The sequence below is a fragment of the Canis lupus genome, chromosome 5 (genome assembly GCF_003254725.2).
Source record: "Canis lupus dingo isolate Sandy chromosome 5, ASM325472v2, whole genome shotgun sequence".
NCBI lineage: Eukaryota > Metazoa > Chordata > Mammalia > Carnivora > Canidae > Canis > Canis lupus.
This window is the reverse complement of record NC_064247.1, coordinates 57,980,073-57,996,240: the sequence shown is the minus strand read 5'-3', so window position 1 is coordinate 57,996,240 and position 16,168 is coordinate 57,980,073. Positions and strand designations below refer to the sequence as shown.

Sequence of the window (16,168 nt, the reverse complement as noted above, 5' to 3'; positions counted from 1 at the left end):
CACAGATCAAAGCCCCCAGGGGAAGAGGGGATCGTCCCTTAGGGTCTTGTGCATCTGAGAGATCCCAGAATCTGGGGAGGCGGGGAAGCTGTGCCAGCGAGGCGTCCTCGTCTTTTCCTGCCCGCTCACAATGTATTTGCCTCACACGGACTCCATTCATTCTCTATCTACACACCTCAAGTGACCCTCCTCACATCAGCTTGTCACCTGTGAACGGGTCATGTGTCACCTCCAGGACCACCTCCTCCAAGAAGCCTGCTACAGTAGAACATGCTAGTGCCCCCACCTCCATGCCCTCTGCCCCATGACCGCATCCATGAGAGGCAGAGCTCATTCTCCCACCCTATGCTATTGGCTGTGGTGGATGCGGGTGTAACGTGCTCATTCTGAGCCTAGGCCCCGTGATGATTGCATGCATCCCCTCTTCTGCCATCACGATGACAACACGCCCCCATGTAGCCCACAGGTCTAAGGAGGGCGACAGAACCAACCATGGCCAGCTGAGCCCAGCCTGGACCAGCCTGCTGCACACGTATGAGAACCAGTGAGTACTGCTGTAAGCCACAGTTTGGGGACAGTTTGCTACGCAGCAGGATTGTGGCAATGGTTGACTGGTACACCTGCTTCCCACGTGTGCAACCCACACTGGCTTACTGAAATCAGCGCCCTCTGAACTCTGAGGTATGTAGGTGAGCTCTGACTTGGGGTCCAGGGAGCAACAATGGAGGCATGTGGTTCAACTGGGAACTCCGGAACATGTGCCCCCGAGTCTCACTGGCTGGTGGTGGAAACCCTCAACCTCTCTGCTGAATTGTGTCCCTACCTAATTCAGTGACTTAAATTCTCCGTGCCTGAGTTTCCTACTCAGTACAGAGAACAAGACCTGTTGGGGTAACTGGGCTACGTGATGGACATCCAGTGGCTGGTATGCAGCAAGCATTCTATAAATGACCGCAACAGAGGACCCCTCACTGGGATCCCAAGCAGGGCCTGATGCCCCCTCTATAGCCCTTGCACCTGCCTGCTCTTCTTCCCTTGCACCCTCCTCCTGGCCCTGTGACCTCCCACCAGGTTGAGCCCAACAGCAGCATGAGCCTCAAAGCTTCTGGGGGGTGGGGCAGGGCAGAGGCTCGACAGTGCCAGCTGGTGTCCCTCACTGGGATCACCACATGCACACCCACACGGACGTAGGAAGCCAGTGCCACAGCCCAGAGAAGGTGGGGAACTGGTGGACTCGTCCCCTCTGCAAACCTGGTGCTGGAGCCCACTTGCTCCGATAGCAGGTGCCCTTGTAGATGGGGTGGGGAGGGCCCAGCCTTCCCTGGCCGAGAGCTTCCACTGCCCGGTGGGCCCCAGAGACCCCCAAATCCAACCCCATTTTCCTGTATCCAAGTGAACAGGCTTTCCCAAGCCCTCACGCAGGCCTGTGCAGGGACAGGGTGGGGTCCTGGGTTCTGGCGAGCGGCACTGGCACAGCCTGGCCCTGAGACCTCCCCAGGGAATACCATCTGAGGGGACCTCAGGAGCCAGCCCTCCCTTGAGGCCTGAGATGTCCCATGTATGCCCCAAGAGAGAAGTGGGCAGCGCAGAAGTGACCAGGCGGACAGAGGGCTTCACAGCATCTTTCATGCTCCATCCTGTCTTTTACCTTGAGAGGGACCAGCCCCTTTGACATCCCTGTTTGTGTGAAACTAGAAGTCTGCCTGCCTTACCCTCCAAATGATGACAGTCACACTAATGGACAATGGCAGGGCTTTCAGAGCAGAGGTGAGCCCCTGGGTGGGTTTCTCGTCTGAGAGCAGCAGCCAGTACTAGGGGAGAGGCCCCCCAGACCAGGGCCGCAGGCTTCGCTGAGGTGAGTGTCTGTGTGTTTAAAGCAGAAGCCGCTAAATAGGCCTCAGAGCTGATATATTTTTCTCTCCTAATAGTGAGGCACAATTTAATTAACTCAGTATTGCACCCACCTGAAGATTACAGAGTTTATTGACACCACCATCTGGCTCCTATAAAGCCAGTAATGTAGATAATAAATCCGCTTCATTACCCGGCGCGAGAGGCGTCCTGCTCTAAACGATCTCTCTTAGCACCTCCTATGAGCGCCACCTTGGACACCCCGAGGTTCTGCATGGTGTCCAGGAGGGCCCCATGGCCTCCGCTCCACTGCCTGTGCACTTGGACCCCAGACAGCCTTGACACCCTCGGCCCAAGGCCAGCTTCCCCCCCAGGGCCCTCTACCCCCAAGGCCCCCTTGGCTCCATGCCGGCCAGGCAGCCACATCCCCAACTCCAGTAAGCAGGCCCAGGTGCCCAGAGCAGCACCCAACCACTGTCCTGTTCCCCAGTTGAATGCCTGGAGCAGGTCTGGCCCTGGACATGTGTTATCTGATTATCCGTCCAGCCTGCAGAGGAGGAGCTGGAAACGCACAAGGCCAAGCTCAAGGCCGAGGGCCACAGTGTCCAGGCAGGACCAGGTGTGGGGGGCTAAGGTGGGCTGAGAGGGGCACTGGGTCTCCAGCCACAATGAGGAGTTCCTTGTTTACCTTCCAGGTTAAAGGTATTTTTTCTTTCTGAGTCTGTTCTACAAAAGGTGTGATGTTCTCAGCCTTTGAGATTTAAGTCTGGGCAGAAAGTGTCAGCAGGGCAGCAGGGGGAGGGCCTGACCCCAGTGAGCCCCCCCCCCAAGTCACCTGCTCTCACAAGCCCTACCAGCGGGGCTGCTGGGCCCCGAGGGGGACGTCCTCCTTGTGGATCCCATGCCACAGCCTTTCAGAGCCCAATTCTCAATTCTCGGGGTGGGGGGGGGGGTTGCTGGGGAGAGAATGGACTGGCACGTGGTTTTCTCAGTTGCAAAGAGGAGAAGCTAAACTCTCTCCCCGCCCCCCAAGTGTGACTCTGGGGCACGGGCTGTCTGTGGGAGCTGTTGCACCCCCAGGCCCAGGCCGGCCTTCCTCAGATCCCCAGATCCCTGAGCCCCCCACCACGGGCAGGTGATAAATCCCCTGCACCTCTCCCAGCAGATCCCATGCTTTAAGCTGGTTTCGGGGACCCCAGGACAGGGCGAGGGCGAAGTAAGGGAAATCGGCTCCATTTAGGGGCCTGAAAATGCAGAAAGATCACATTTGTAACATGGTCGCCCGGCCGCAGCTGCCTGTGGCTCACCCTCGCTGTCACCGTGGGCCCATTAATCACCCTTATCGGGGCTGGAAGGGGCCCCAGCACCGCCCCCCCCCATCCCAGGGACAAGTTCAGGTGCCCAGGGGTGGCCCGAGGTCAGAGTCCGCCCTCCGAGTGGCAGCAGAGCCTCCAGGCCACGGCCCCTCCCTGGGGCCTGACTTTGTGCTGGGGAACCGGAGCCACTGAAGTCACACCTTCTCGGCCTCTCCAGATAAGCGTCACAGTTGTGAAATCAGAGCCCTCCCGGGTGGGGCCGGAAGCCAGACTCGGCTGGGCCATCGGGAAGGGGACTCGGGAAGGGGACTCGTGGAGGCGGCGCGCTCCTACTCTCTGGTCACGGCCCCCTACACCTCTCCGCTTTGCAGCCTTTGATTCAGCAAAATCACGGATGCAAACTTCTTAGGAGTACTTAGTTTCCATGGCAACCGAAGCTGACCTCAACATTATTGTTCTCAAGAGGCACTGACTTTACTATATGTTCATTCACTGAATTAATGGACTCCTGGTTCTTTTATCAGCGGCCCCCGAACAAAGGAGAGGGAGACGTGCCGTCAGAGGGCTTTCAGCCACTGCCCAGCCTTTTGTTGGGGGCTTACTGCATCCGAGCAAGTCTATTCAGCCCCAGATTATCAAAATCAACTCGGGGCTGTCTCCGTGGCAGCTAAACACACTTTGATTTCATAAAGACATAACCGATCCCGCATGCAAATTATTAATTGTGATCGCAGGGCTCTGAGGCCTGGGGTCTCCGATGTGATGGTTTTTGGGGTAATAGAGCGACTTTGCAGGTAGAATTTGGGTGAGCCTTAGGGTGCTGGTGGCTCCTGAGTGTTGCTGGCTGGCGGGAGAAGGGGAAAAGGGAAAGGATTGCTGGAACCGTCCTCGCCAGAGCAGGAGAAGGATCCAGTGAACCTTGCCAGGGCCACTAAGGCCAGCTGAGCCCATGTGTGCACATCGACACTTCTTGCTGGGGCTTCTGCATTTTTGGATGTGGCTTCTTGGGCCAGCCACCTCCCTTCTGTCTGCACCGCCCTCCCCGGCCCCCCAGCCACCTCCAGAACAGCGCCAGAGCAACAGACCGCAGATCGCAGCAGTGCCCACCGGATCTGGCTACGCGGCGCTGTGAGGCACTTCCTCGACCCGGGCCAGGCCAAGAACCAGGCCTGCAAACCCCCAGGGGCACAGCTGGGTGGCGTGCGGGCTTCCCAGGGAATCCCTGCACACACCCAGCAGTTGTCTGCGGTCTCTGCTCCCACCTTCCTGCGGCTCAAAGAGTTGTCTTTCCGTACTCACTGGCCAGGCCTCCCCAGCCCCCAGCCACCGCCACCCCCCCCAACCCCGCCGCCGCAGGAGGGATCCCAGAGACCAGAGCCATCGCCCCGGGGCCAGGCTCGAGCACACAGGAGCGCACACACAACAGCCCAGCGATGCACACCACGGTTCTAACATCCAAATAATCATTTCACAAATTATAATAATTATCAATCCATCACCCTGTGTGGACAGTGCCAGGCTGGGCTATCGGATGGCTTTTATGACCTGTAGCATTTTGCACGTGATGACGGGGAAGAGATTTATGAAGCCATCGTGCTCCCTCCTCCAGCAGCGGGACTTCATTAGCTTCCTCTACTTCTGACTCTCTGTGCACCCCCAGTATCCCCCCTCCGCCCTGGCTCCCCCAGAGCTGCAGCGGCGAGACGGCTGCCATCCTCATGGCTTCTCAAGAGGCACCCTTCCCCTTCTGGTCCTGGCCCTGCTGGTGCAGATTCCTGATTTTTGGTGGGGTGGGGGCAGACTGAGAAGGGGAGGAGAGGAAAAAATAAAAATAAGAAAAGGAGAAGGTCACTTCCTTTTGTGTGCCGTTCCCCCCAGTTGTACCGTATTAACACGTCCTTCCTTTTCACGATGGTCAAAGGAAACAAGATAAACTGGGACAAAGGGGAGGCTGCCCGGGGCTTGTGTGTCCCCTTTTCATATCACCGGAGAGATTAAATCAAAATTCTTTTAGCTGATACCATCTCCCCGGGCGGACTACACTCTTGTTAACGGATAAATTCAAGCCCTCCAGAAAGTCAAAGAATAAATTTAAGCCTTTTGCCAAATGTCTATCCTATTGGATTTTGATAAGACGGCCATTGAACCTTAATAATGTCTTCCATCCATTTGCAGCGGGCCCTTAACACGGCTCTTTATTCGTCCCCAAAGCCTCTTCGCTGGGCCTTTTTATTACAAGCTCCGGCGGGCTCTCCAGGGAGCCGGGCGACCCGAGTGATGGATGGACAACTCGCTAGATTATCTCCCGCAGATGTTTGCTCTGCAGGAGCCCCGGGCTTTCCCTCTAAGTAAACAGAGACGAAATAGAGTCCACCGGAGGGAGCAGTCCCAGAGGTCCAAGGCGCTGAGGCTGGAAGAGGCCACGCAGCTAGACCTGGAGACCTGCAGTCAAAGTGACTTTGTAGGCAGCAGTGTGGGTTCCTGCCCAGGACACACTGGGTGGGCACGGGGATGCAAGATGGCAAGGGTGCCAGGGGTAGCAAGCGCGGGTCCCAGTCTCACCAGCACCAAGGCTGCGGGAAGCTGCAGGCCGTGAAAGAATGTGGGCGCAAGGGATGGGGATGGATGTGGGATCGCGGCACAGAGTAGAGGGGACAGGGCATGAGGGATGCAGGCGATGCCACGGAGGGGTGCGGCGGGGAGGGGCATCTGGGAACCTCAGAGGCAAGGCTTTTACGCTGTGGTCCCAGCCCATCACTTCCACCGGAGCCCGCCCTGTGCTGTAGGCCCAGCCACTCCTGAGTTCGAATCCTGCCTTCACAGTGCCTATGGGTTCAGCCAAACTCCCTGGGCCTGGGCCAGGGCCAGGGCCAGGGCCGGGGTCAGGGTCTGGGCTCCCGCCTGAGCTCCCACAGAGGGATTCCACGGCACCACCAGCAACCTGGCTCTCCAGTGCTTAGAATTTATAACTACGACTTGCCCGCAAAATATCACATTTTCCTGTATCTGTGTCAAGTCGCTGATGGCATTTGTTACCTTTTGTTACACTTCACTGATGCACATAAAAAATGGGAAGAATCATCCTCCTAGAGATGGATTGACCAAAGCTGCAGATGTCCATGGACCCACCCAAGGCCCCCTGCGACTGCCCGAGGTGTTTGACAGCTCCCAAATGTGCGGGGAAGGAGAGGCCCATCCAGCCAGACACAAAAATCCCAAACCACAAAACTGATAAATGGAGGTCTGCATCCTCCTGCCAAGGAATTCACTAAATGTGTCCTTAAAGCAGCACACAGAGGCATGTGTGGTCATATTCTATAATATATGTGCACGCACAGATCTCCACGGCTGTAAGTCACACAGCTCCTGGTAAGGTGGGACCTGTGTTTTGGAAAGAAGGTCAAAAGAACACTGCATTTACTCCTTTCTCAGCCTCAGCACGTGAACCCATTTGGCTTTGCATTTTAGCTCCCATCTCCCTCCCCTCTCCCTCCCTCTCGATTGTCTGGGCACGGAACCGTAACCGGATGGGTCCAGATCTAAGCACCAGGGCTAGGTTTTGATCATCCCACCCATGTGACCCTGGGCACCCATCCCGTCACACTTGAATGCCCCAAATGCTGATAAAGTCTTAGGTCAGTGCGAGGCCGGAAAAATCCCAGAATTCAGTAGATGGCTGAGTGCCGTGGGGAGAGGTGCGCATGACAGAGTGGCAGGGCTCCCTTGCAGGCAGCAGCCTCCTCCTGCAACAGGGGCCTGCAGGGTGGCGGCAGGCAGAGAGGCAGAGGTGCCGGGCTGGGTGTCTGGAGGCCTTTTTTGAAACAGGCGGCCGCCCAGGCTCCCTTTGCTCTGTGTCCGGGCCCCCTGACTATCTGGCTGCTGTGGCCATTGGGTCAGTTAGGATTCTGCATGGAGAGGGAACCTCAGACGCCTCATCTCGGCCTCACAAGGGCCAAACACAACATGTTTGAGGGGATACCTGTGCACCACAGTGTGGGTGGGTCCCTGGTGGCTGGCTCCTTCCACCCATAACCTGAGCAGCTCTCCAGAAAGACCTCTGACCAGACCGGAAAGGTCAGCCAGGGCCTGACGGGCTGAGTATTTAGAAGAGGAAAAGGCGAGTCAGGAACCACGATGCTCCAGGAGCGCAGTAGAGGCACTGTGGTTCTCCCCATTGCATTTTGTCCTGCCTCAAAAGCATCCAACACTGGCCTCACTATCTTTGCATTTAGACTTGACTTGTGGGCCTTCTGCCTTGACCCCGGTACCCATGCTGGACAACCGCCTGCCCCCCACCCCGGCCACCACCCCCATCCTACTGTAAATGCATCATCACCTCTAACCTCTCATCCGTCCACCCCACTGTCAGGGGCAAGTCACCCGGTGGCAGGTGGTCAGTTGGTTGCTCATGGTGAGAAAAATGAAGATTTCATGTTCTCTCTAGGAGTTAAGAGAAGTACTGAAGTGCAGGTCCTTTCTCGAGGGGAGAGAAAAGACTTCAATTCTTTGAAATACGGGAAAGCTGTTTTAAGTCTCTGGCTACCTTACATCCTTTAGGGATGTATAAGTTTGTCCTTAGAGGCAGGAGGAGGGAAGGGGGCCATTGGGAGGGCAGCTGTGTTTTAAGGAAGAAAGGCCCCCAGCTGCCCTGGGCAGTGGCGCTGGGACGGGCCAGTCCTTGGCCAGACACAGACCATGGGTAAAGAATGAGCTAAAAGATCACCCCTGCCAGAGCTCCTGCTGGGGGTCACTTCAGGGTGGGACCATCCCTCCCTTCACAAGGTTTCCTCCAAAATCAGTATCTGTGGGGTTGAACCCAGCGAGAAGGGGCAGGTGCCTGGCCCCTGACAGAGCGCTCTGCCCAGAGTCCTGGGCTCAGACCCTTGAGCCAGGCACGGGGTACACCTGTGATGTCATAGGCAGGACTGTTCCCTTTGCGAGGACTGCGGCGCTCGGCTGTGCCTCAGGGTCCCCAGGAGAGGCTGACCATGCCCCATAGCACATGTCTTGCGATCTGCATAGGCAGCAACGGCGCTTGATGGGGGCGAGACAACCCAGGGCCCTAGGGTCCGGACACCGTCTATACATCCTAGATGGGCACCAAGCCCCGCCTCATCTGGGTGGTGCTTTGAGGCAAGCACGACATGAGGGCGCTGTTTTAATTCTTCTGAAGATCCATACACCCACCATGCACGAGTGTGGGTAGTGTGTCCTGTGTGTGTGCATGTGCATGGGCAACCCCATCTGGGTGGGACCGACCCTGTCTGATGAGTGGCTTCTGGGTTTGGGGCTGACTTCTGGATCCCGTCCTCGCTGCTGGCTGTGCAGCCCATAGCAGCATGCAGGAACGTCACTCTGTATGGGGTTTTTTCTGGGCCTAGTTTACTCTCTAGATCCTGCAGCGCTAATGTCTACCACCCAGCTACCGTCCGTCACCCGCCAGGAGGGCAGGAGACCGTGCCCACGTTGACACTTTTTCTTTCACCTAATGGGCTGCTTATTTAACGCCCTGCCTGAGCCCTCTTTGGAGGCTGAGTACAGCAAAGGCTTTGTGGAATTTGCAGCCAATTGTGGTTTCTTCTCCCGTCTCCATATTCTTTTCATGTGAGTATCCAGTGGAGATGGTTAAACAAACATGACCTGTGTTTATTTAATTTTCCTGCATCTGCGTGGCCTGAGTGTTCCCACTGGTGCAGGCTCTCCAGATCCTCAGGAGTCAGGGTGGTTCAGCCCCCCTGACCCCCTACCTGCCAGCATCCGTCCTAACATCATCGGAACCCCTGTCCTGGGCATGCATTCCACCACACACGACGCATTGCTTGCGAACGGCTGACCGCAACCAAGGACCTGGCGACGTGCGTGCGAGCTCAGGATGGCACATGGCCCGTGGCGAGGGAGAAGGCGTGGAACCAGCTCTCCTACCTTTTGGATGCAGCCCTCCTGGGACGACACTTCCGTATCCGTCAGCATTTGCTGCAAAACAATTGTGAGAGGGGACGTTAGTTTCTGACCAACAGGATGCTGTCCTCAGGCTGCGGCTGGCTGTAAACCGTGGGGGCAGATCAAATGTTCTCTGAAATGAGGGGGGTAAGACCGAGGGCTTCTCTGTAAAATGGAAGACAGCACTCTGTTGAGAAGTCTGGTCCTTTATTCCAATGGTGTCTCCTCATTTGTTGAGAGCGCCAAGGACCCCTCCTGGTGTCACCTCCCTGGGAAGGCAGCTGGTTCCTGGTAGAGAAGGACCCGTTCCTGGTGGCTCTGACCCCAGTCCTTAAGGCAAGTCACACATATTACCAGAAACAGTTCCATGGGGGCAGCAAGGCATCCGTGCGGCCTCTGAGCTCTGCCAGCAGGGCCTGTCTAGATGCGACTCTGCTGTGAGCCGTGCAGCCCTGCCGGGGGAACAGGAGCACGCAGGGCATCGGACCGCATGGGGCTTGCAGTCTGCCTGGTGAGGCAAAGCCTCGCTGAGCACCCCACTTCGCCCTGGGGCTCGGTCAAGCCGCCCTCCAAGGGAAGCCGCGGTGGGGGAGCAACGGGAGAGGGTGGAGGCTGGCCGGAGCGTGGCACCACCTGCCTGTCACCGGTGGGGCTGGTGGGGCTGTGATTTGATGCCATTTCTCTGCTGCTTCTCTTTTGGCAAATCAGAGGGAGCAGCATTTAACTTGCTCTTTATCCCAGGCCCCTGGGAAGTGGATGTGGTTTTTGGAGGAAGCTTCTCAGAGGAAACCAGGCGAAGGCAAGAAGCAGCAGTGCCCACGTCACGGAAGCACCCTAGGCTGGCCATTAACGACCAGCTCCTCCAGCGGTGGGCAGTGCCAGGAACCGCTGCCCTGCCCTCGGCCTGTGGACACAGGCTTGGGGTCGTGGGGAGAAAAGATACCAGCCCTTTTGGGTCTTTCTTTCACCTGACAATTTTGACCAGGAGCTTTTCTTGGCTTGGCTTTGGAGAGCTGTAGCGTTTTGCCTGCCTGGCGTCTCCTCTTAAAAACCACCAAGCTGCGCTCCAGAGGGACGGCGTTTCAGTGACGGGTCCCGGAGTGCTTTCTAAGCTAAGCAAACTGACAAATTAGCTGTATAAATGGGATTTTCCCTTCTGGATCACAAATCTGGGCATAGACGCATATATAAATTGCAACGTCGTTTCCATAAGAATAGAAACCAAGATTGAAACTAATATTTGAAAAACAATGTGAGAAATGGTGTCAAATCCAGGGGTTTTATTTAGCCTCCCCTTAAAATCACACTACTGCTCTTCCAAATCACAAGCCCAGAGCGTGGAGTGCCGGCCAGTGCCCATGCAGGCTGGCTGAGGGGCCACGGTGCACGTTTGCTGGGCTCAGCTGTAATAACAATAAGTCATATTTTTAAATGTTGAGAATTCTAAGCAGTTGGAGATTTTTATGTTTCTTTTAATAGATTCTGAAATTGTGGTTTGGAAGGTGGTTCTGCATTTGAAGAGAATGAGTTGGAGAAGGTGAGCCCCACGGAGACCATGGAGCCTCCCAGGGCACCCTCGAGGGGCGAGGTCACCAGGTGCTGACCACGGGGGCCTGGAAGGGCAGCCTCAGAGGCCGGGGGCTAAGTCTGGTCGGTAGGCAGGCCCACATTTCTACTCTCTCGTGTGTCTGCTTTTCACTCTGGATCCAGAGCCAGGAAGGCTGGTCGGTGGCTCGGTCAACTGAGCAAGGTAAGGGAGAATGAGGCAGACCGTCTCAGCAGAGCCGTGGCTTCCAGGAGGGGGCCCTGCTCACCGCCACCTGAAGGCCAGGGATGGGGTCCACTCTTCCGCCGGGGCCACCCAGGCCTGCACCCCAGACAGCACAGAGATGTCTGTCACCCTGGACATAGCACGGAGGGCTCCATGCTTGGGGCACGAGGTCCCTGGAACCAGATGGACCTACCCCACATGGAGGGGAGAACACGTTCTTGATTCTCAAGAACACGGCGCTTTAACTAGGTGGGGGGTGCAGAGCCTGCGGCCCGGCCCACAACCATGGGAAGCATCCACAGGAGGATAGTGCCCCTCGGGACGATCTCCCTTCCTGGGAACTCCGGAACCCTGCGTCATGGCCCCTGGGGACCGGGGTGTACGCACCACTCGGTTGCCCGAAGAGCCCGGGAGAGCGTGCTGCCGGCTCTCTGAGGACCGAGTGTCAGCTGGCCTTCTCCAGCTGGCCTCCAGCCCTGCACAGGAGGTCGAGCACTGTCCTAACCGGCAGCGCTAGTGCCGACTGCAGGCATCTAGGGCGGCTGTGACCACAGGGGGACAGAAGTTTGGAGGGCTGCCGCTGCCTGCGTGCCCCAAGCTGTGCTGAAGGCAAAGTGCTGAGCTCCATTTTGGGTGGAATCCTTCCTGGTTTGGCTCCAGCCAAGAGCACAGGCCCGAGTCCAGTGACAGGGACTCCTCCACCCTATGGTGGCCCTGGGGCTCCCCTAGAGTACGGAAGGAAGTTGGGGTGCAGCTCATGAATGGAGAAGAAGACGGACAATGGATCATGTTTTGAGATAAAGGCTGGGTTGAAACCAGGCCTGGGTCTTTCTCCCCCTGAGGAGAGGTCAGTGTGCCTGCACTGGGGCAGGGCCTGTGCACAGTGCCCCCCTCTCGCACCCATCCTGAGCCCCACGGCACCAGGTGTGGGCTGGAAGCAGGGGTTTGCTGCCCTCTGGTCAGACATTATCAGGGAGGCCTCGTCCTCCTCCTGGGGGGTTGGGGGTGTGTCTCTGGGAGCTCAAGCCCTGTGCCCAGCTCTCTTCCTCCCAATGGGTAGGTGGTGGAGAGCTCTGGAGAGAATGAGAAAGCTACTCCATCACCCTGTCAGCACCACGGCTCCACATGGGGGCCCTCTGGTCTCCAGCACGTTGCATGCTGGAGACCAGGCCCCAGGGTGGGAGCCCCCCTCCCTCAGCCCGTCGGCCCCTCTGTTGGTGTCTGTGCCACCCCTGCCATGTTTTTTATTTTTCATGGCCCTGACCTTCTATCTCTCTGCTCCCAGGTGGCGAGTGTCCAGGGCAGGAGGCCCAACCTGCTGAGAGAGGGTGCTGGGAGGCCTGCTGCCCCAGACTCCAGACAATACATGGCGGTCTCTCTCCCTGAAGGTGCTGCAGGCCATGTTCCCCCGCCCAGTGTGGGAGCTCAGGAAGGCCTTCCCGGCAGCCTCGGTCCTATAGGTTCCCCGAGCAGCATCTGAGGCACCTGCACAACCACTCCTGATTCAACCAGAAACTCCAGGTCAAATGGCCACAGGAGAAACTTTCCCAGGAGAGCCCAGCCAGCAGCACACAACATAGGAGTGGCCACTCCCCACCACGCCTAGCAGGTGGGGCACACCATGAACGCAGCCTCGCTCCCCTAAATCTCTGGTGCCCCTTACACAGCCAGCCTCCATCCATACCCACCTGTGTCCCACAAGCTTGGGGCTGAGGCCAAACAGATGGAGCATCCCAGGAAATCCACCTGTCACATGCTTCCTCCCCATTCTGGGAAGAGTCCCTCGAGGTCTGTGCACCAGGTCAGAGACGGCTGCCACCCAACCAGGAGTCTGTGGTCAGATAGGGATCCGGAGACAGGCATCCAAACCACATGGTCCCTAATAGGTCAGGTTTCTGTGCATGAGACCCAATGAATGGAGCGTAGAACAGGGTCGGGCAGGACCCGAGTCCGTGCACTGTCCCCTGAGTTGGGACCTCAGACCCTGTTGGGCTGCAGTGTGGCTGGCCAGATGCCCAGCGGTAGGACCGCAGGTGGCCAGGAGGAGCCCCCTACCCCACAGTCATGTGATGCAGAGAGGGGCGAGGCCAGGACTCTGAAGAAAGAGGTGCCCCTCTCAGAGCGGGCATCCGAGTATGGTTCGGGGGGCCCATTCCCGCAGCTCCTCTCTGCTGCCCTGTCTGTTTAACAGCCCGCCTTGGCAGGCACGCACCTCACCATGGGCCACTCACCCACCACTAACCCTGGTGAAAACCCACCAGACGCACCCCTCCTGGAGCCTCTGAGCCCTGGCCTTCCCCGCCAAGGCTGCCGCTTTGCTGAAAAACCTCTTTATTTTGCTAGCTGAGCCTCAGCACGCGCGTTGCTGGCGGGTCGGCTGTTGGCAGTGGCTGTGGCTGCTCTCAACCCCACCTCCACACCCCGGCAGAAGTATTAGGTGTGTTTTGATTAAGCATTTTAGCCAAAAAAGGGAGGTTTGACCTCCGGCATTTCACTTCTCTGTGGGTATCAGTGCCAGGATTGAGCTAAGTGGGGTTGGTCAAAACATCTTTTTTGACTCTTAAAATAAATACCCTCTGTTCTCCAGAAAGTCAGCCCAGAGGAGACGCACACACAGACATCTCATACGCTCACAGCTCTCGTGTTCTGGTGTGTCCCCCGAGGGGGGCTAAGCTTTCTGGTCGGTGTCACAAATGGATCCCAGAAGGCTTCTTTCCCTTCAAAATGCTCCGTTATTACAGTATCTGAGAACATGCCCACAGGAGGGAGCCCAGATGGAGCCCTGGCCTCCCGGCCTCCAAACCCAGGAAGAAGGGGACAAAGCCCCCAGGCTGGCCTGGAGCCCCTGAGGTCCCCCAACACTCTCATGTCCTGACCTCCCACTCCTGGCCTTCCAGCCAGACTCTCTCCAACCTGCTCCTCTATTGATGGAGCCAAGGTCTCTACCCAAGGACCTAGAAGTGGCTGGACGCTGATTCCTAAGCCCTCCCCTGGAACAAGGGCTGCCCTGGGTGGGGGCAAGCACTGTCTGTGTGGGTCACCCCACAGCACTGTCCTGAGAGGGCAGGCTGGGGCCCGTGGGCTGGATGGGGACCCCTCTCCATGCTGTCCCCACTCTGAGCCTTCATCTGATGACCTCGAGGGGACCAGGGGCTCAGGCCCTTGCTGGAGGCATAGACAGGCCAAGGTGGAGGATGGTGGTCAGGTGCCATGGACCCTCTACGGCTCGAATGGGCCCGATGAGCTGACCATATCGAGACGGCCATACTTCACACTCATCTGGTTCTCGGCCGGGGATGCTTGAAGCCTCACTGGTGTGGCCTCTCTTTCTGGGAAGATGGGATTTTTAAAGGACTGTTCTCATCCTTACTTTTCTATCCTATCAAAGTCCTGCCATGAGCACCACCCTCCTTGGTGGACATGCTGCACTGAGGTCATGGTCCCAGAGGCCACAGCAGAGGTGATGCGGTGATGGGACCAGCGGGGGCTCCTTCTGAGGCCCACATCATGGTGGCCCATCCCTCACTTCTCTCTACAACCCCATCTGGCAAACGCTGCCAATACCTGGCTTTACAGAAGGGAAGCAGAGGCTCCAGAGATGGGGCAGGCAGAGGTCACAAAGCTGCCAAGGGGCGGGAGTGGGGGGCGGGGGGACATGTTCAAATCCCCGTCTCTGATCCCAGCTTCTGCTCTGGAGGAGCAAGATCCGTGGGAAGAAGCCACACGGTGTCCCTTCCCATCAGGACCCGCACCTGACCCCTGGCTGGGACCCTCTGGGAAGAGGGTGCCCCCCACGGGCAGGCCGGCGGCCAGGGTGGGCTTGGGCAGAGCCGGGTGGGGGCCTGTGGCCGCTCCGCCAGGAACCAGGAAGGGCGGTTAGTCACCAGCGGCCGCCCTGGCTCCCAGCGCAGAGGCTCCCGTGGTGTTGACACAAACTCTTGAGCTCTCAACTGGGAGCGGGGTAATATTTATTTATTTTTTGCATTAAAAAAAAAAAATCGGCTTGGCTGTGATTGAGCTACAAAAATGATTTTTTTTTGAAAGGCGCCTTGGACACTGTTTTCAGCTTTTATGCCTAAACAGATACTTCTCAGTTCTTTCAAGTGAGATCTACCCAATGAATGCAGGCTCTCTCTTTACTCCTAAGAAAAATATTTACACAGTCAAGTATGGCACGAGAAAGGACGCAGGCTCCTTCAGAGGGCCCATCCCCGAAGGCACACAGGTCCCATACCGCTGTTTACACGGCCAGCCCACATCGCCTCCCCCGGGGGCTCTTCCTGCCGTCGGGGGTTTATACTCCCGCCTTCCTGCGGGCCCACACCGATGTCCAGCCGTGTGGACAGCAGCAGAGTCCTACCGTGCAGACCTTTATGTTGGCCGAGGAGACGTGGCCGCTCTGCCTCCAGGGCCCCAGGCATGGAGTCCTTAATGGACTCACCCCCGGCCTGCTTCTCCCAGGGGCCCCCCTCCCAAACCTCGGCTCTGGGTGTGGGGCCTTCTCTCCTGACCCATCTGGAGTGCGGCCGGGCCTGCAGCTTCACTCTGGCCGCAGGAGCTGAGGATTGGGCGGACCACTGTTCCTGGCCAGCGTGGCCTTGCTCAGACCCAGGATCTCTGGGCGCGGCTTGCCTGCCGTCAGACAGGCCGAGAACACTTTGTTCGCTGGCAGCTCCTTGTCGTGGGCATGTGCCCTCTGCCTGGACCCCCTGGCCTGCCCCTGGGCCATCTGCTGCCCACATCTTCCTTCCCAGGATGAATGGGTCCCCGCCCCTGAGGCTCCTTGCTCCCCAGCGATGGGTCTGGTCTAGCGCTTCCAAGGTCCTCTGAGGGCAGGACTTCAGAGCCGGGTCTCATGATGAGCACCTTTTTGTCTTTGCCGCCCCACCAAAGGCGTCCTGGAGACGTTGAAACAAAATCTTGAAAGGCACTGAGTCTGGGATTAGCTACTTTGGGGCAATGGACAATACTGACCCCTCCCTCAACAAGAGCCTGAGCAAGCGTTAGGCAAAGTGAAGACCCCACAGACTCCTGTCAACCCGGGTGAGAGGCACAGGGACCCTCCCGGGAAAGAGCAGGATCCTGAAGCAGGAAGCAGGTGGAGGCAGCAGAGGAAGCGTGGAGGGGAGAGCACACCCAGAAGATGGGAAGAGGGGGCCAGGCTGGGAATGGCCCTGGGGGTGTTGCTTTGCCCCTTGCATCTAATGCCACAGGAACACAGGCAGAGCTGGGGACAGGCCTGGGGTTGAACCACCTTCCCTGGGAGCTGCAGTCATCGGGGGACAGTGTT

General features: G+C 57.7%; 1 protein-coding gene across 5 annotated transcripts in view; it reads right to left on the bottom strand.

The window, feature by feature from the left end:
* Positions 1-16,168, bottom strand: part of PRDM16 (PR/SET domain 16) — a 314,126-nt gene that overhangs the window by 153,439 nt on the left and 144,519 nt on the right. For all 5 annotated transcript variants that reach the window (XM_025427404.3, XM_025427408.3, XM_025427406.3 and 2 more), the window contains exon 3: positions 9,090-9,140. In XM_025427404.3, the coding sequence (XP_025283189.3) occupies positions 9,090-9,140 (51 nt within the window). The remainder of the gene's footprint in view (positions 1-9,089; positions 9,141-16,168) is intronic.